The following is a 19,920-nucleotide window of genomic DNA, read 5'->3' on the forward strand; positions in this document are numbered from 1 at the left end:
AGCAAATGTTGCGTTTTTTCAGGTACATTTATGGGCTGTTTTCCTGGATTATCCCTGGATCCCTGGGAAGCAGGTTATTTTAAATCAGATACTATGTGTGATGTCCCCTCCCCCTATCAAATTAAAATTCATTAAAAAGTAAAAGATAAATTTTACTATTTTTACGAGATAAATTTTACTAGATAAAAAAGTGAAAATTCTCCACAAAGTGGGTACATTTGTGAGCTACTTCCCATCCCTTGTAGTCTCTGTCTGCCCATTTTTATTTCTCTAAACTGGCAACCAACGATATTGTGTAGCCACAGCCTGAGTTTTGATCATGGGTTCTGTTTCCATCATCAGTCTTCCCAAGATACAGGGCGCCTAGCAACAGTGGCGTAGCTAACGAAAGTGTAGCCCGGTGCTGAGTGCAAAACGATGCCCTGGAAGTGACATTACACCCAGACTTTTTAAAAAGTGAAAAATGAGGCAGTGGCATAGCTATGGCATCTGCTAGCTGGAGTCAAAGAAGATTTTGTAGTCATTGTCCCCACAACAAAATCAAATTGAATGTATTAAGTAAATAAATAAATAAAATAACAAGTTTTCTAGTTAATTGGCCTTAATATTTGGTAGAATACAGATATTCCAACATGATTTATTTAATTGCATTCAACATTAAATTACCTTTCCAATGATGTATAACATGATAGTATCATTTGTACGTACCAAGGTTTTCACAATTTTGACCAGTAGTGTTAGGCTCAGCTTGTTGCCCCCTTAAAGCTTGTTGCCAGGTGCAGTTGCTACCCCCTGCACTCCCTTAGCTGTGCCACCACTTAGCAATACTTACCAGAATTTCTAGAAACATTTGCATTTCAGTTAATCTACTACTATAGTTATCCAGCTCCTATTGACTGGTAAACAGGTCTTCCTCAGGGCTCAGGGGGTTTATGCTTTTCTGCTTGTTGGGAAAATGCTTTAAACTGAAGCATCTCTGGATGTCGTGAAGCAGCATACAACTGTAAAAAATACAACTCTTTTTTAAAAAAAATGCAGCTTTTTTAATTACTCAGAAGCACAGGCAATCATTATGTAACATATTGTTGGGGGAATGCCATTCTTAAGTACTTTAACATACAGTTATGCGTTGCTTAGTGACATTCCGACCAATGATGGACGACATATATGTGATGGTCCATCAATGATGTACTTGTTTAAAAGTGTTTTCCTTGGTGTTGATGATGGTGGTCCCAGATGTCTCTTCTAGGCTCACATCGGCCAATCTAGTGGTCTCTGCGGGCCTTAGAATGGCCTGCAGAAGTCTCTGAAAGCTGCTTCCAGTTTTCAAAAACAAACCAGAAGTGACTTCTAGAAACTGGAAGTAGCTTTCAGAGGCTTCTGCAGGCCATACTAAGCCTGAATTACAGTCTGTGCAACCCTAGAAGAGGCCCCTGGGACCTCCACAACCAACACTAAGGTAAGAATTTGCATAGTGATGGCCTTGCTTAATGACTGGGTTCGGAGATCATAAGAACATAAGAACAGCCCCACTGGATCAGGCCATAGGCCCATCTAGTCCAGTTTCCTGTATCTCACAGCAGCCCACCAAATGCCCCAGGAAGTACACCAGATAACAAGAGACCTGCATCCTGGTGCCCTCCCTTGCATTGGCATTCTGACATAGCCCATTTCTAAAATCAGGAGGTTGCACATACACATCATGGCTTGTAACCCATAATGGATTTTTCCTCCAGAAAGTTGTCCAATCCCCTTTAAAAGACATCTAGGCCAGATGCTGTCACCACATCCTGTGGCAAGGAGTTGCACAGACTGACCACACGCTGAGTAAAGAAATATTTTCTTTTGTCTGTCCTAACCCTCCCAACACTCAGTTTTAGTGGATGTCCCCTGGTTCTGGTGTTATCTGAGAGTGTAGAGAGCATCTGTCTATCCACTTTATTCTTCCCATGCATAATTTTGTATGTCTCAATCATGTCCCCCCTCAGGCGTCTCTTTTCTAGGCTGAAGAGGACCAAATGCCGTAGCCTTCCCTCATAAGGAAGGTACCACAGCCCAGTAATCATCTTAGTTGCTCTCCTTTGCACTTTTTCCATTTTCACTATGTCCTTTTTGACATGTGGCAACCAGAACTGGACACAATACTCCAGGTGTGGCCTTACCATTGATTTGTACAACGGCATTATAATATTAGCAGTTTTGTTCTCAATACCTTTTCTAATGATCCCAAGCATAGAATTGGCCTTCTTTACTGCCGCTGCACATTGGGTCGACACTTTCATCAACCTGTCCACCACCACCCCAAGATCTCTCTCCTGATCTGTCACAGACAGCTCAGTACCCATTAGCCTATATGTGAAGTTTTGATTTTTTGCCCCAATGTGCATGACTTTACACTTACTTACATTGAAATGCATCTGCCATTTTGCAATACAGGTAGGCATCATTAAGCAATGCCTACCTGTATTGCCCTGACTATTATTAATGATAGCTGTGAATCAGGAAGGATCTAGTGGTTCTGTTGCAGGTCTTTAGAGCTACTGTAACTCTTTTTTTCAACTGCTGATTCAACTAGTCCTGTCAGGGTAACTGTAGTTATCACAGAGACAATTCTGTCTAATGTCTGCAAGCCTGTAGTTTGTATGTGATTGGCTGTCTAGTTGGAGGGGCTTGAACACCAACAAGACGTATTTATTTAGTTTATCCTTCAGTCTTCTTTGGGAGTTTTGCAATACACCAATGTGTGGTAGCACACTGGTTGAAAATTGCTGTATGGGAGAATTTCTGGTAGTGACTTCATTTCTGAGAAACAGAGAATCTAGTTAATAGCCAGACTTTTCTTTTACAAGGAGCAATGAAGGACTTAGTTTTTGATAATACTTCAGAGAACTTTTTTTAGCAGTTGGTAAGAACTGCTTGTAATATTTTTCGAGAATGAACCTTTAAAAAAAGCGTAGGTGTACACAAGGGCAATGTTACAGGCAATAAAAATATTTGCAATGCAAAGAACGGCAATATCCCTCTAACTCCAATTGACTTTCAGCAGGGGTTCAGGGATTCACTGTGCTTTCTGTCAGTGAAAATCTCGCCTCAACATCTTTGTTTTTTCTCTCATCCCAGTTGTGTTGCAAGGTATCCAGTGATAATAGCATTGTCCATTGGGTTGTGAAATGCATTGGCACAATTGAATGAAGATAAAAAGAATCCACATGGGTCTTTGGGCCATTACTCAAATGGTGGTTTTTTAAATACTTGTATGATCAAGGGCATTAGTATCCGTGAGTAGAGGAGTATCACAAATGTGCTTTTAGCTTGCAGTTCTCACTTATCCATGTGCGGTCACCTTGACCAAGGAAAGAAAATGAGGAGAATAGCACTGTAGCAGAAAATGGGTGTTTGAGAGCCTGAGCCTGCAATTCTCTACCCTTTGCGGTGGGACTTATTTTATTTATAGTATTTTTACCCCACCGCTCTCCCTGAAGGGACCATTCTGCGCAAACATAGTAGACAGGGCTGTATGTAGTTTGCCAAAATCCAAATTCTCTTCCAAGAAAAGTCCAGTGATCTAAACTGAATAACCAAATTAAGAGGGTTTGACTATTTCCTTATTTTACATAAGTTATTCTGCTTCAGTTATTCAGACAGTTTTGAAATAGTGTGTGTGTTTCTGGTGTGTTTTGCTTGTTATTGGTATTTTTTTCTTTGCTAGAACTAGAGGGATAGCAGAAGAGAATGTCCTGGTGATTGGGGAAATTGTCAGTGCAAAACGGACAAGGGAATATTAATATATTTATAAGACTTGGGGCACAATCCTAACCAGGTCTACTCAGAAGTAAGGTCCTATTTTGTTCAATGGGACTTACTCTCAGGAAAGTGTGGTTAGGATTGCAGCCATAATATATTAATATTAGTTTTTTTGTGTGTTTACATTTTTTTATCCTGCTTTTCAGCCATGAAAATAGTCCCCAAGATGGCTCACAAAGAAAGGAAGGAAACAGTTTCCAGTGGAAATTCAGGAGGCATTCCAGGAGTGAGCAGTGCAAGGGAACACAATCTAGTCCTGCCCCTTGCTTAGGGCCTTGCTCAACCTTCCTTGGTTTTTTGAACATTCACTAGAGTTCTCTCAATTTTCTCTGCAGGCAAAAACATTACAAACCTGATTTTTCTTAAAAATAAAAGCATAGATTCTTAGCATGTCAAATTCTGTTTCAGACACTGAATTCTGTGCATGCATGGCAAAGCCAGAAATGGATGGAAAGCATATTGCCTTGGTGATTATTCTGTGTCAATTGTATTTCTCTCTCTCCCCCAAATTTCTTGTGCCCCCAATCCTCTCCTTCAGGTGGCAGGATAAAACCTCTTGCTCTGAATTCATGGAGATTCTTAAAACTAAACGCCTTGCCTAGCCTTCTAATGGCTTCTTCAATCTAATAAACCAGTGAATCTCTGCATGACTTTCATGTCCCCTGCTTTGCACTGATGAACAGGAATACAATATTCTTTGGCAGGGCTGCTGCTGCTGTACATTATTGCTTAGCAAAGAGCCCGATTAGCAATGATGGTTCTAGTTGTAGGCTGCCAGCTGTGAAGTAGTTTGGGCAGAAAAAGCATGTGGGGTTTCAGCAGGCACTTCTTATGACTGGGAAGCAAAGTCCTTTGTACATAATTCTAACGGGAGCAAAAATGCCTTTGAATATGATTCTGGAAGTTCATTGCCTTGCACTGATGAAGGAATTGCTCTTCAAAGAGCCTTGCCAATTCCACCGCTGTCTTATTCTACCTATTCTTTTCTAAGGATCAAGTACTATTGCGTGAATGGGTGATGGTGTACACCCATTTTCCTGCTTGGAACAGGAGCAGCAGCAACAATAGCAGCACAACAAATATTTTGTCTCCTCTCTGGCAAATCTCATGTGCTGCTGTCCAGTAGGAGCAGATACTGAAAATGACACATCATTGCTGCTGGCAGCTTGGTAGCTATTGAAACACCTGCTTCCTGGCTTCTACAGCCAAGATTTTTCCCACCTGCCTGGGATAGCAGCCCCCCTCTTTGAAGGCATGCTCCTTCACCTCTTTTTTCTCCTTCCTCTTTTGACTTCTTTCTGTAGTATATGAAAAGGAGAGGTGAGATCACTGGGTTTGGGGAGATCAGAGGACTGGGGAGGGAGAGCAGGGAAGCTGAAATTAGGATGAGGAAATGCAAAAAGAAGGTTGGAGGAAAACAAATAGAAAAGGAAGTGAATAAGCATATATGAAGAGGAACTAAGACTGTTTTTTGCCCTTGATTTTCTACCTTTTGCCTGTAGATAGAGTGCAACAGCCAAATTATAGATCGATTTAGGACTAGATAAGGCATAATTCACACTCAACACCACTAGTGTTCAGCCACAGCCTCTGCCTGCTTTGTTGCTATTCCCTGGAACTATCTCTTCTTGCACATTCTCTCTAGCACGAGTGTGCATCATGCGCAGAGGTTCTGCTGGCTACAAAAAAAAAAAGACTATGTAGTTTGGAACCTATCAAGCTAAACACGGCCACTCAGCTATGTCTTGTGAACTGCTGGGTTCTTCAAAGCCCCCCTGATTTTTGCAGCACCAGGCAGCCCGTGGGAACCGGGGGTTTATTGAGCTCCTGGTGGACCGCTGTGCTATAGCTTATATTTGCTAGAGCCTACAGAGAGGGTGAGAAGCGAGAGCAAGGTCATGAAACAACTACACCTATGTCAGTAACAAGGGAGACAATCATTAACTTTGCTTTGACTATTGCAACAGCCAAGTTTTCATCCCAGATTGAGTGGCAAACGCCTTCTCTTCCTCTTTCCCCTATTATGGCGACACACTTTCTGTGCGGCCAGTATATCTGTTTTGTGATCTCTGGCTTTAAAAGCGTCAGGATTGCTGCTAGCTTCATTACTTATGTCTTGTGGTTTTACTTTCATCCTTTTGTACCTTAGAAGCTAAAACAAACCTTTGCAAATTGTTATAATAGAATGGCTATAGGGCTAGCTTTGTGGCCAGTTGGAGAAGATTCCAAGGTAGAGTCTGTGTGGCTCACTAGCTTGAAGTTCCCTGTCTTTGTGATAACTACGAATAAACTATTGACATACTGACAGGGACTGTTGTAATATTCATAATAATTCTGATATTCCTTTGAATGTCTACTTCTGTCTTTCTTTGGTCGGCTTACCACACTGTAAAGATATTACTGGCAAAAGCTTTGTGCTGTGGTGGAATTAGAAAGCATCTGGACCATAGCTGTGTCTTTCTTTTGATTACACCATTCAGGTTCAGAAGATTGGCCTTGTTCAATTTCCATGTGAAGTGAGATTTCTTGACTGTTTAATGAAATGCAAAACAAATCCAAGTCGCTCTTCCATTCTAATAAGTGAATTCGTAAAAGCATTAGTGCAATAGTGGGTGTGAAGCAAAGCCCACTGAAATATCAAATTATCATATATAGTAATTTTTCTTCCATCGTAAACTTTCTCCATCTAGTTTTTGGAGAAATTATCAAAAGTGGAGCATAATGTTCATTGGGTAGCTACATTATTATTAACTGGAGCTTGTGATGCAGCTGTGATAGCCATGGCTGTCTTCTTTGCTTATATCATGTTGATATTTCAGAAAGTTTTGCCTCAGATGTTAGTTGTGATTAACAGCTCAAAAGGAGCCAGATGCACTAGATGATGTTAGACCGTACAAGTAATTTTCTTTGTGTGTTTGTGTTCATCGTCAGGAGCGTCACATCTCCTCAAATGGATGATAAATTGATATAAATAACACATTATTAATTCTGAAGAAAATTGCTGAAATAAATTGGGCAGCTGTGAGCAGCATGGACCACTTGATAAACAATTGAATATATTGTTTGTCTACCCAAGAAGATAGGTTAAGATGCAATTGTTTTTCCTATTTGTTTTCTTTAATGATGAAATCCAGTTAAAGCAGGCAAACCAAGTTGTAGCATTTTTATTTCAAACTCTTTAGGTACTGAATTCCCAATGGAAAAAGCAACCCTCTAGTCTACAGTATGTTACTTTTTATTATTAGAACATTGCAAAGGAGATTCTGTGGACATTTACCATGTAAGGGATAATCTATCCAAAAGCAAATCTTGATAGTCTCAGGGCCTTAGGCTGACATATGCAAAGCACCCTGTAAGCCAATAGCATCCGTTGAAAGCCCCCAGAGCAAGAAGGGGAGGATAGGGTAGCCTTTTCAACAAGGGTTGCAGTATTCACTCCCCCTCCCCAATATTTGAGAAAACATGGTTAAGGGAAAAGTGCATAGAGACCCTGCTCTATGTGGACTACCCAATCTTAAAAATACAATCAGAGGAGTTATGAACAATGTATATATCCCTTCATCTCCCACACACATCTTTCCTGCAGTCTTCTTCAGATAGTAGCTAATCAAAAGTGTGTTGTTGTTGTTAATAATAAGAATAACTATTCTTCTGGTTTTATAACTCTTGTTTATTCATATAAAGTGTTATGCTTTCTGTAGTGAAATTGTAGATAGGCACTTCTCAGGCAGCCCAATCCTATCTGCCCCGGTGCTTCCAGGTGCAGCGGCAACAAAATGGCTACCGCTGCATCCACCAGGGCCAGGGAGGCTGCTGGAGGTCTCCCCAGGGAAAGGTGACTTTTGTCCCCTTCCATTGAGTAAAACCCCAGGCCCCAAAATGGGGCTATTCACGTCTGCAGCAACTATTTTGCTGGTACAGACGAGAGAAGACCTGTGTCAGGCTTTGCAACCCAATGCTGGGGATAGGATCTGGTGGAGGAGGCCTTTGTCGGTCCTGCCACCCTCCCAGGCTGGTCCTTCCCACGTCCCACCCTACCCCTGCCCTGGAATGCCTTTCTCTCACTCCCAAAAACTGCACCACTGTTTGGCGGTGTTACTTACGCCCAGCAGCCACGTGTTGTGTTCCTCCTGGTGCTGAGGCCCAGTGCCAGTGCTCCCTAATACCTGGATGCCGTAAACATGCTTTATGGCATGTTTGTGACACCCAGCACTAGCAGTACACTCATACCGTCGACACTAGAGATCCCAGGATTGGACTGTATGTCCCTGAAGCCTAGGATCTAGGTATAATTTCTGCTTTTACTCATTGTCTCTGTATTTTTTTCTAATGACAGGCTTCAGGGTATAGAAGTACTATTCATTTTGGTAGATGGGGAGATCTTGCTGTGTCTTCAAAGAGAGTAACTCTGGCTTGGAAATTCTCTTGCTGTGTTGATCTGACTGCTTTCTTCAGGTCTTGGTTGTTTGTTTAAGTTTCCAGAAATACCACAACAGATATACTGTATATGTTTTTCAGAATAGTTTGTGAGCAGTAGTTCCCATAACTTTTTGCATTTAGATTCTGTCATGCAAGGAATATTGCCAGTTGCATAAATTGCTATGGGATTATAAAAAGGGAACTTCTTTTAAAAAATTGCTGCTGTGGTGGATTTAATTGTACTTAATAGGCGTATGAAAATCAAGGTTGTACTACACTACATTGGAGTGTAAGATGATCATGAACTAATCTTTAAAGATTGTTCTTGGGCAGCCCAATCCTAAAGATGCCTTGAGCCATTGCAGGCCTCCCTGAACTGGCTCTAAGGGCGCAATCCTAACCCATTTTCCCGCACTGACATAAGGGCAATGCAACTCCGAGGTAAGGGAACAAACATCGCCTTACCTTGAGGAGGCCTCCATGACTGTCCGCCAACTGCAGGATGCAGCACATGCCCCATTGGCACAGCTATGCCAGTGCTGGAAAGTTGGTTAGGATTGCGCCCTAAGTGTTGTAAATAAGGCACGTTTGTTTACTTGGGAGCTGGCAGTGGTGGCACAAAGACATGCACCAGCCTGCCAGCATACCTATTTCTTCCATTTGTCATGCGTAGCATGGTTTCCTGGTGAAGCAGCACTTTTGTCATAGAAATGACCTATCATGTTCCATTGTGATATTTTGTACCAGGGAGAGGGGGAGAACCCCCAAGAAGTTAACTATTATTGTGAATGCAAATATTTATGTTGGCACCAGTTGGAAGTTACTTGTGACCCTATAAGTCAGGGGTGCCCAAACCCCGGCCCGGGGGCCACTTGCAGCCCTTGAGGCCTCTCAATGCGGCCCTCAGGGAGCCCCCAGTCTCCAATGAGCCTCTGGCCCTCCTGAGATTTGTTGGAGCCCACACTGGCCCGATGCAACTGCTCTCAGCATGATGGCCAACTGTTCGACCTTTCACATGAGCTGTGGTATGAGGGCTCCCTCCATTGCTTGCTGTTTCACATCTGTGATGCAGCAGTGGCAGCAAAGGAAAGGCAAGCCTTGCTTTGTGCAAGGCCTTTTATAGGCCTTGAGCTATTGCAAGACCTTCATTCATTCATATAAGTTCATCTTTAATAAATTCATTTATGTAAACTTATGTAAATTTATTCAAATTTTAAATGTAAATTAATTTTTTTTCCCCCGGCCCCCGACACAGTGTCAGAGAGACGATGTGGCCCTCCTGCCAAAAACTTTGGACACCCCTGCTATAAGTAAAGAGGGACTTGCCCCTCATATTATTTTGTGAACCTTTTGGTTGTTTAGAGAAGCCCCACATAGGTATTACTACAGCATCTTTGTTAGCATGAAGATTTTCAGAGTCCTCTGGAGTTAAATTATGCAGAATGCAAAGCTGGAGAAAAACAAAGTGCCTCTTCTGCTCCAGGAATGCTAATAAGTAAAACCAGCTTTTTCCTATCAGGTCAGGAGAGAGGTCAGAGGGGTTGATTAAAAGCAGAATTAGCAGAGTTGCTGTGTCCAAGTTTTAGCAGTTTATTATTGAAGGCTGGGGTTGCTGCCTGTCTTTTTTAAAAAATCCAGTGTCTGTGCTGAATAATTTTAATCTGCTTTCATAACAATAAACTTGGTGCCAATCACTGTTTCTGAGAATAGGGTTGTTCTAGATAAGCCTCTTAATAAAGAGTAGCCTATTCCTATTAAAGAAGGAGGTGGCAGAATCCTGAGGTGCTAGATTGTACCGTTTCAAACTGCAGGAGGTACATGCCACTTTTGATTCTTTCTCCAATGTACTAGGTTTACTGAAAGTACCAAAAAAGAAAATCTAGTACATGAAGAGAAATGGCTGTTATCTCAGTCCATTACCTGCTGTGCTACTTTTCTGGTTGCAGAGCATTTTTATGCAAAATTGCTTTTATAAATGTGATTTCCCCCATGAGCTGTCTGGAATGATAGAGTCCATTCTACTATTTTACAGGAGTCTTCCACCTCATTCTGCTGCATGTGTAGACCAGGTCTGAATCTATATATGTACAGAGTCCCCTTGTTGCTCTCTATCCACATGCTTGTTGATACTCTCAAAGAACTCTAGTAGGTTAGTGAGGCAGGACTTACTTTTTTTAGAAACCAAGCTTCTATATGCTTCAGAATGTTAATATGCTTTCCACTAGTTTACTTGGAACAGATGTTAAACTGACTGACCTGTAACTTCCCAAATCCTTCTTGAACCCTTTATAAAATATTGGCATTACCCCAAAGTGCTGTTTAGACTTTGAATATCAATTACCTTTGTATGTTTAGCATAAAAATAAAATACAGTACTTTTTATGTAATGTTACCACACTTGCACAGTGGCAAAAGGAAGTACACCCACACATGTACTGAAGTGTGTGTGCTCTAGGGACCTTTGACTATTGTCTTATGTGGCACCCTAAAGGAAAGTTCGTATTTAAGATGTTAAGGTGATTAGTGTATTTAAAAAGATAAGTTATCTCTTGAGAGATAAGTTACAGTTAGAGGAAAAGGACACAATAAGATGTTCAGTATGTCAGCAATGGTATAGTGACCTCATTGTAAGAGTAAAACAATTATTAAAACAGTATCTGTTTTCAAAAAAGGGAGAGGGAAAAAAAGAGGAGAGGAAGAAGAGAGGCCGAATGGGGCTAGCAGAGGCAGAACAGGTTCGGATGGAATAAGAGACACTCAATTCCATCCTGTCATTGTGCTGTACCGGCACAGCAGTTGTTGCACTGGCCTAAGCTGCTGTAAAAACACCATAAAGTACTTTTATGATGACTTGTGAGCAAGCAATGCTAGCAATAAGGCCTGCGCTGGTGGCCTGGCACCGCACAAGCAGGTAAGACACCTAGCATTGCAAGGGGACGGGGAGGATGGCATAGAGGCAGGGAAGAGGCATTTCTGGGTGGGGGGAGGGAGGAATGGGGGCAAATTGGGCCTAGGAGGTGCAGGATCAGCCCCAGGCTTTATGCCAATACATTGGGTTTCCTGGGTTTGCACCAGCTAAGTAGCTGGAATTGATCTGAGAAGCTCCACAGGGCAGGCTGGGGCTTTACCCAGTGTGAGGGGATAAACATCCTTTTACTCCTGAGTTGGATCTTCAGCCTCCTCCTAACCTGCACTGGATATAATGCAGGTTATGATTGGGCTTCCTGTGTTAGACAAACAATGGAACATTACCTTATAGAAGGGAGGGAAGGTCTAGAACAGGTTTGGAAATGAGGGTGGGAGAGATGCTATGAAAATGGGATGGGATGGTTACCCAGGGGTCTAAAAACATTTTCAGGGTTACAAACTCAAAGGCAAACCAGAGAAGGAGAAAGAGTTGGCTGCAACTTGACATGCAATAGCAAAGGGTTTACTCTACAAGATAAAAAAAAAGAAGAGACAAAGCTGGAGTAGGAAAAGGGAGAGTAAATTGCACTGCATATGAGCTGTGGGCAAGAAACCAGAAAGACGGACCAGCAGCCAACATGACCTCTCCTTGGTCTGCTGAGTCAATTTCTTGGTGGGTAGAAAGCATGGCGGGAGGAAAGTGGGTCTTGAGGCCAGGAGGTTCCATGCCCAAGAACTACCCAGCTGTGAACCAAAAATAGTTACCAACTAGAGTGCATAAACCGAACCTGCACTCGACATATTTGGGTGAAGTGAGGAGCCAATAAAGACATGTTCCTTTCATTTGTCAAAGAGATATAATTTTTTTATTCTATATTCATTTCTTGGGGTTTGGTTTACTGTCTCATTTGAACCAGAATCAGATAATTTTGGGGTGTTGGATAACAGTAGAGTGCCATTGTTTGTCAGCTGCCTTGGGTGCCCTTCTGGGAGAAAGGCGGATTAAAAATCTAATAAATAAATAAAATAATTGAATTAAAGCTGGAGAAATACTGGTTGTCTCTAATGTGTCAAAAGTGTCTTGATTGGTGCACTCTTACTTCAGGTGGGATTATATTAGCATAAGGCTGATGAAAGCTCTTGGAGGTTTGTCTGTGTTATCCTTTTGTTGACCTAATGGGACTTATTTTTTTCTTTAGAGGCAGGATGTCTGAATCTTGCCCTGCAGAGCAGATGAGTTCATTAGGCAAGTGCAGTCACTTTTGAGAAATTCTGTTGGGCTTCCTCAACCAAGAGGAGGGGCAAAAGAGAAAAAGAAAAAGATGTCCTTTTAACTATGCATTCCTAACATCGACCTTGAAAAAAAAGACACATGTCTGAGGCATCTCAATATAGATAGAGGTGCTGGGTAACAGTAGAGTGCTATCCATTGTCACTTGGTATATATCACAAGCAAAGCATTTCTGGAGAATTCTATCTAATGGGATTGTCTTAACACCTCAGCCTTACAAATGTGTGTTTAGAAGAAATCTCATTTATTTTAAATGCAAGTGTATTTCAAATATGTGTGTTTAGGATTATGCGCTAAATATGTAAAATCAGAAGCAGCCAGAGAATAGGACCCTCTTTCATCTTTTGTGTTGTCTATTGTCATGTTTATGACACAGTCCTGTTGCATAATACCTATTATGAGCTGTGGTGTTCATTTCAGTTGCTCACCTTAACTGCAAGGGCAGTGTGTGATCTTCTGGACTGCCAGTGAGAGCAAAGAAATAAAGTTGTAGCACTTGATGTTTTCTTCTTTGGCAAAGTGGCTGTCTCTGGCTGCTGAGAGGGGCAAAGTAGTGGCCAGTGTTACCTTTGCCACTACAGTAACAAAAATTAGATGTGCCAAGTATAGGTCTGGTGTATTTTTTTTTTTTCTCAGAGAGGAGTCTTAAGCTTTAATGCTCTGGTGGTGATCAGTCAAGAGATTGATAGTTGATGTCCAAAAATGACAGTGTGGGGTTCATCTGCACAGTGCTAGCCAGCTGTTGATAGTTTGTAAGCACTGTGGGCTCTTGTGTAGTACCAAAACCAAGGTCGGTAGCATGTTTGCCAGCTTTTCACATGGCAGAAGTGCAAGACAGGAAACCTGACTGAGTCCTGCTTTCCCTAAATAGATGTGTAAGTTCATTTTGTGTTGGAGTGGGGGGAAGATAAGGTTACAGAAAGTATGGATGTTGGTAATTGATGGTAACCATTTGTTGCGCTCCCAGAGCAATCCAGAAGGTGCCTATCTCCAGCAACCTTCAGAAATGTAAGAAGAGGCCTGCTGGATTAGACCACAGCTCTTTCTAGTCTAGTATGCTGTCTTTCATGGTAGCCAGCATACTGGAAGCCCATCTTTCTACAGAAAGATGATTGAAACATAGAAATCTTTCAGATCTGGAAGCTTCATCAGGAGTGACTGTCTTGATGTTCAGTCCTCATGAAACCACATCAGGGAGATGGAATACTCAAGCCTCAAAGAACCTATTTTCTTATAGCCTTTATGCAAATTCAGCCCTACAAAAATCAATTGGTGTATCTTACATAAGAACAACTTTGCCAATTAAGAACTTGTCCGTTTGGTACCTTTACAGTCTAGTTCAGTCTGGTTTCTCCCTATAGAGTGCTTGAGAATTGGGTGATTAGCTTTGCCTCATCTGCTGCAAAATGAATGTTCCCTTTATCTTCTTCCTTCTGTATAAAGATTCCTTGACTGTTGCAAAACATTCTGTTGCCAATATACTGCTCAGTTCTTTCCTACCTAAGAGGCACAATTCACATGTGGCCACACTTCACTCTGACTCACAGTAGGAAGCAGATTGGAAGGCTTTAGAGGTGAAAGGAGATTTAAATCCCCTTACATCTCTGTAAGTTTCCTGCTCTGCAATGAGTCTCCTTAGACCTGTGCTAGCATTCTGTTAGCGCAAATCCGAGGAGAGAAAGGGGGCAGGGAAGGTGCAGGAAAGGGGGATAGGATCTGGTGCATTCCATGGCAGCTGAATCTACCCCCTCCTGCAGCCTCCCTGCCCCATTATGCCCGCTCCCCATCCAGTTTCACCCCTTCCTACTCCTGTTCTGCCCTCCCCCATCCTCACCTCTCCCACTCACTTACCTGCTCTGACAGGCTGCAGAAGAGCAGCGATGCTCTGTGTGGGAAGGATCTGGCCTAACAGCTCACTACTCAGTGCACTGCCAGAAAACACATTATGGTGCTTTTTCAGCAACCAGCGTTCCACCAGTGCGCAGCTCACATAGGATTGGTCCATTAGACATTTTAAGACTCGGCAGGTATCTGGAAGTAGGTCTGTACTCCAGAATTCCATTCCCGGAAGCACCTTGGCTTTTGTGTTATGTTGCAAGCACATGTACTAGGTTGATTTGAGGAAACTTCTTATCTGTCGGAAATCTCACAGTATTTTTTCCAGAAATGATTCAAAATTTAGCCTGGGAACATCATCATAGAAGCTGCTTGAGAACATGAAGATCTTTATTAGTACTATATTACAGAGAGGAACACAGAGCTGATCCTTTCTGTCCCTCATATAGAGCAGGCCTCTGTTCCTTTAGAACAGGGGTCTCTAAACTTTTTGGCTGAAGGGCCACATCAAATATCAGTGTCAAGGGCTGGAAAAAAAAATTCAATAAATAAATTAGAGATGGAACTTAGATGAATGAATGAATGAATGAATGGGCTCAAATGCCCAGGATTTCTCCAAGCACCAACACAGCCCAAGAAATAAAGCATACACTTAAATGGACCCCATCCCCCCACCCCACACGCACAACGCTGGTTGTGTTTGGTCCTCTGGGCCAGAGGCTCTCAGGAGATCAGAGGCTGGCTGTGGGCCGGAGAGAGTCTGGCAGCGGGCCATGTCTGGCCCCTGGGCCAGGGTTTGGTGACCTCTGCTTTAGAAAAAGATAGAGAAAGGGTCAGTTTTCCAAAAACTTCCTTTCAGACTGTTTTCTTCTCCCTTCCAGAACTGTCATGTCTTTCCTGTGAACACTTTAATACTAGAAAGGAGAAAAGGGGCTAGTTTGGTCATCCAGGGGCAATTGTTACCAATGTTATACTATGTCTTAACCCTGAACAGTTTCCTCTTTTCTGTAATAAATATTTCCTTAGGCTAAGATTCTGTTACAATTTTCCTAGCAAGAACTGAGTGCAGACTTTTGTGTTAATGCTGTTTCTAAAGTGTTGATGACAAAACCTCCTTGTAGTTGTAATGTTGTCTTCTAATACAACTTAATGTAGACCAGGTGTTGTCACTTCCCCATGGTTGAAAGTAGGGCAGAACTACAGCTTATGAAAAAACATGGGGTTGTTACCAAAAAAGACACTCCAGTGTTGAATTCTCCTCCTCTGTTAATTGCATGTTCTGTTTTATCTTTTATTTGTTTAAAGCATTATGCATTAGGCTCAAAAGCCTATCAAAACGGCTCACAAAAGGCCCTCACAACTTCAGTATCAGGAATCAGTAATATAGTTTCCATAGGATGCCAGGGTTGTTCAGACAGAATGTCCTGTACTCGTTTTTGGTCTTCCCTGGTCACTATTTGGTATTTTGTACTTTGGTCATTACCTTCCAGATAGCAACTTCTATTGAGGCCTTCTGAGGCATGTACAGTAAATGGGACTTAGCAACCCAAATTTGCTTAGTCCATGATATAGGTCAGTCATCTCTTGCTAGGCAGCACTTTTGAGGGAAAGGAGTGGGGGTGAGCTGCTAAAACATGCTCAGCTTTTGATGGAAGTGAGTTTTCCTGTACTGGCAGTTGGCAGTTGCTAGGCAGCAATTCCCGTTGAGACCCTCTGAGGCAAGGGAGTGGGACTGAGCAGCCCTCAATGGAAGCAAGTTTTCCCATGCTGGCAGTTGCTAGGCAGCACTTCTAAGTAAGGACCACTGAGGCAAGGAAGTCATGGAGTGACATGGGGATGCCCTTGTTGGCAGCATCTCTACATTTCTATCAAAATATAGTTGCACGTTTTACTTCTGGAAGAAAGTGCACTCCCAGCCTCCCCAACTAACAAAGTGGTAATAAACTAACAAATAACAAAAATAAAAACAGGACTAATTGGCAGCGTGCATGCTCATATCTCAGGACTGAGAATAGGGTCAGTGCTTTTTTCACTGGCAGCACCTGCAGAAAGAATCCTTTTACCTGGGATTCTAGATGAGAGGACACCAATGAAGCAAAAAGTCCATCAGAAGCAGAAGCTAACCTTGTTAACTTCTTCCATTATCTTTCAGTTTGATGCATGGTCTGTGGGATTGCATGCATGTGCAGTTAGACATAAGACATACACTATTCTTATGGGTGGCACAGGAAATAGTGGCATAAATTGCTCTGAGCAGAATTCATGTTCTTGGTTTGGCATGTTGTCAATTTATAGCAAGTTAATCCCTAATAGCCTTACCAGTTTTATTTTTTCCAGTTCCATATACAGTACAGAAAATTCCTTTGCTTTTCTAGGCTCCTCCCCAATTCATATTTGATAAGGCATTTAAATTCCTTCGAACATCCTGGGTATTGGATGCGGGAATACTGTGCTAATCTGTAACACAGGCACATTTTGAGTGAATTCATTTGCTGTAATAAAAAAATGAATAATGTGAATGAATAATGGTGTGAGTGGAGAACATCTTATTCAGATTTCCTAAAATTAAATGCCTAAATTTGAACAATTTGAAAAGGATCTTCAGTTCTTTTATGAGTAAGTGTTAAATCCCCCATTGTTCAATTATATATTTCAGTTATTGTTGAAATAAGCCACTTTGAAGCTTGTCCAGGTTGAAAAGCAGGGTATAAATCAAATAAACAAGTAAGGAAAATATTGAGGCCCAAGAATCACTACCATAAACTTGAGAATGCAGGTTTCTGGAGACTCATTGGTGAAATCTGATATGTCATTTTGGTACCATTTATGGTTCTGGCTTATTTTTTTTTTTTTCTCCACTTAAAGCAATCCTACATCAGCAACTCCATGATTTTCACATTTGTTTAAAATATTCTATATCCCTTTATGTGAGAGAGTGGTCCACCTTAGGAAAAAATAAGCGCATTTTGCTGTCATTAGCTCCACTCACACTGTAATTTTCATTTTATAAATTTTGCATGTATCTAACATTTGAAAAAAAATCTGAGAAATCAACTAAGTACTTGTATGACTTCAGTGAAGATTGTACTACCTGTACTTCCTACCGAAAGAGAATCACTGCCCCAGTAACCCTCTCACATACTTTAAACTGCAGCCTCATACAACCTTGGTTTTTCTTGTGTATCTTTGGATATGTAGGTAGATAACTTTTTACATTTTTGTTTTACAGAATTGGAAATATCCAGGGAGTCCCGACTTTGAGTGACAGATGGTTCACGAGACTGCCATAGCTAAACTGTGAAAGCCAGATGCAGCCCAAATTGCTAAATTGAGGGAGCGCCTGTGCATACTGTATGTGTGTATATATGTGTGTGTGTGTATGTATATGTATATACACATACACTTCCACAATCACACAGTCTGGCACTTGCATTCTTTGGAGAGTTTTTGCAATTGATGAAGATTAGTTCAAGCACCAGATGGAGCAACCTGACAGCACAAGGACCAAAAGCCCATGGAATGCCTTCTATTACTAGTGGTCAACCTTCCATATGGTCTGCAGCAAGTGAAAAAAAGTTTTCAGGAACCGGAAGAAGAAAATTACCCTCTGCGCAGAATAAGCTACACAAATACCTCTATAAAGTTTCCATAAAATAATCTGAGCGGAGAGGAGCTTGATCTTGTCATCCCCAAAAAAGGAATAATGCACAAGTCTTTGGTGCTTTTCTGCATTGGACTCTGACAAATTCCATTTGGTTGAATATGATTGCCTGTTAAATAGTAACAAATAATTGTGTGGTAATGACTGGAAAAAAGCAAGTTCAGGAGCAGTGGGACAGATCTAGAGGTTGAACTTTATAATCTTTGTCATCCTGTATTGAGTTTTGCAACTGAATTTGCTAATTTTCTTTCTCCTTTGTTTCTTGTAATATGGTACAAATACTAATCATCTGAGATAATATTATTCAAAGCATTTGGAACAATTAAAAAGAATACATTCTACAACTGCAAATGTAGTGAGAATTATGAATCTGTGCTTTAGGGAACCACCAATAAAGAAGGAACCTCTTGAACAAGCAAAGGAGATATCACAGGAAAGTGTAGAAGGAAGGGGAAGTTGGATTTTCCGTGTGGTTCCCCTATCTATTTTTAATTGGCTATTTTCTCTCCTGTCTTGAATCCAACACAATCTGCACATAATTGCTTACTTTATGTGCTTTTAGCTTTGGCACTTGTTTTTACAAGAGGATGAAAAGCAAGTCCTACGGTTCTCTTCTAGCGGAAAAAAGGGAAAAGTCAAAGGCGTAAAACAGCCTAATGTTTTGGAGGAGACTTCATGGTTCACCTGAGGTGAACATATCTGCTTTAAAAGCTTCAAAGCATTAAACACACACACACAACTGCTAAATGAAAAGGGGCTTTCGTTTTCATGAATGCGTGTGGCAGCGAGTCGTGAGGAAGCCGGCAAGACAGCGCGATAAACTGAGACGTCAGCAGAGGTGGTGGGGAAGCCACCAGCTGCAAAGGAAATGGGCCTGCTTTTGGATGGCAGAGACTGCTGAGTGAAACAGTGAGCTGTTGAATTTGGAGAGGGCTTTCCTGTCTGGCCGGGCACGTTGTTAACTGCACAAAGCTCTGGTCTGTGGTCTTGCACAGTCTGTGTGCCTTTTTTTTCCCTTTATGCAATCTATTTCAGCTTTAGCAGCAGAAATTCGTCTGGTGGGGAAGATATACCAGAGGGCAGCTTTGGGGAAAGATGAATGAATGTCCTATATGTGTATGTGTGAAAACCCAACTGGAGGAAATCTTTTTAAAGCCTTAAGTTACTTGAAACCTACACATCTGCAAACCTTTGTCTCTGGAATTGCATAATGCTATACTGGAAATCTCAGGCAGTATGACGATTATATCAAATTGAGCAAAAAGGCGGCTCATCGTTTCTCTGAATGCCTCTTCTGAAGTAGCTGTTTCTCCAAAGCATACGTGTACCCTCACTCTAACAACTCAAAATCAAAATGAACCTGATGTGTTTTGATTTTTTTAAACATTACATTTTCTTAGTGGTCATCATCTTTTATAGAGAAATTTTTCACTATGCATTTGGTGGATATTTATAAAAACAGACCTTCTCTCTGCCCATTCGTATTCTGATCTGTCTAAAACTTTTGGTCTTATCAATAAAACAAAACACTGATTTACAATTTCTGCACTAGACATAGTACTTGCTTATGCCAGAAGGGAAAAATACGGCAAAGCATGTATGCAGCAGTGGAACATGGGCCTGTTCTCTGCAGCGATTCCAACATCCTCTGCCTCTCTTGGAAAGGCAGGGTGCCTAAAAGTGAAAAGGAGAAACCTGTGTGCCGGAGGCGGTATTATGAGGAAGGCTGGCTGGCAACAGGAAATGGCAGGGGAGTTGTAGGAGTTACCTTCACTTCCAGCCACTGTAGAAGAGACAGAAACACCCCCCAGCGAATCAACTTTAACTTAAGGGGACACAACAGTGAGGTGAGTGAACTGCATGTAATACATTTTGGTTTAGCAAGAACAACAAAATGGTCTTCACAGTGCATAACTTTGATGATTGAAAGGTCTGGGAACGCTGCTCAGAATAGATGAGTGAAATTTCAGTTTTCTTCGTTCCTTGCCATCCCTCGTCTGGT

General features: G+C 41.6%; 1 protein-coding gene across 2 annotated transcripts in view; it reads left to right on the forward strand.

The window, feature by feature from the left end:
- The window catches only part of TULP4 (TUB like protein 4), a 135,668-nt gene that overhangs the window by 20,780 nt on the left and 94,968 nt on the right, over nt 1-19,920 (forward strand). For both annotated transcript variants that reach the window (XM_066616114.1, XM_066616123.1), the window contains exon 2: nt 17,487-19,765. In XM_066616114.1, coding sequence (XP_066472211.1) covers nt 19,514-19,765 — 252 coding nt within the window. In that variant the 5' untranslated portion in view covers nt 17,487-19,513. The remainder of the gene's footprint in view (nt 1-17,486; nt 19,766-19,920) is intronic.

This window comes from Tiliqua scincoides, chromosome 1 (assembly GCF_035046505.1).
Source record: "Tiliqua scincoides isolate rTilSci1 chromosome 1, rTilSci1.hap2, whole genome shotgun sequence".
Taxonomy (NCBI): Eukaryota; Metazoa; Chordata; class Lepidosauria; order Squamata; family Scincidae; genus Tiliqua; species Tiliqua scincoides.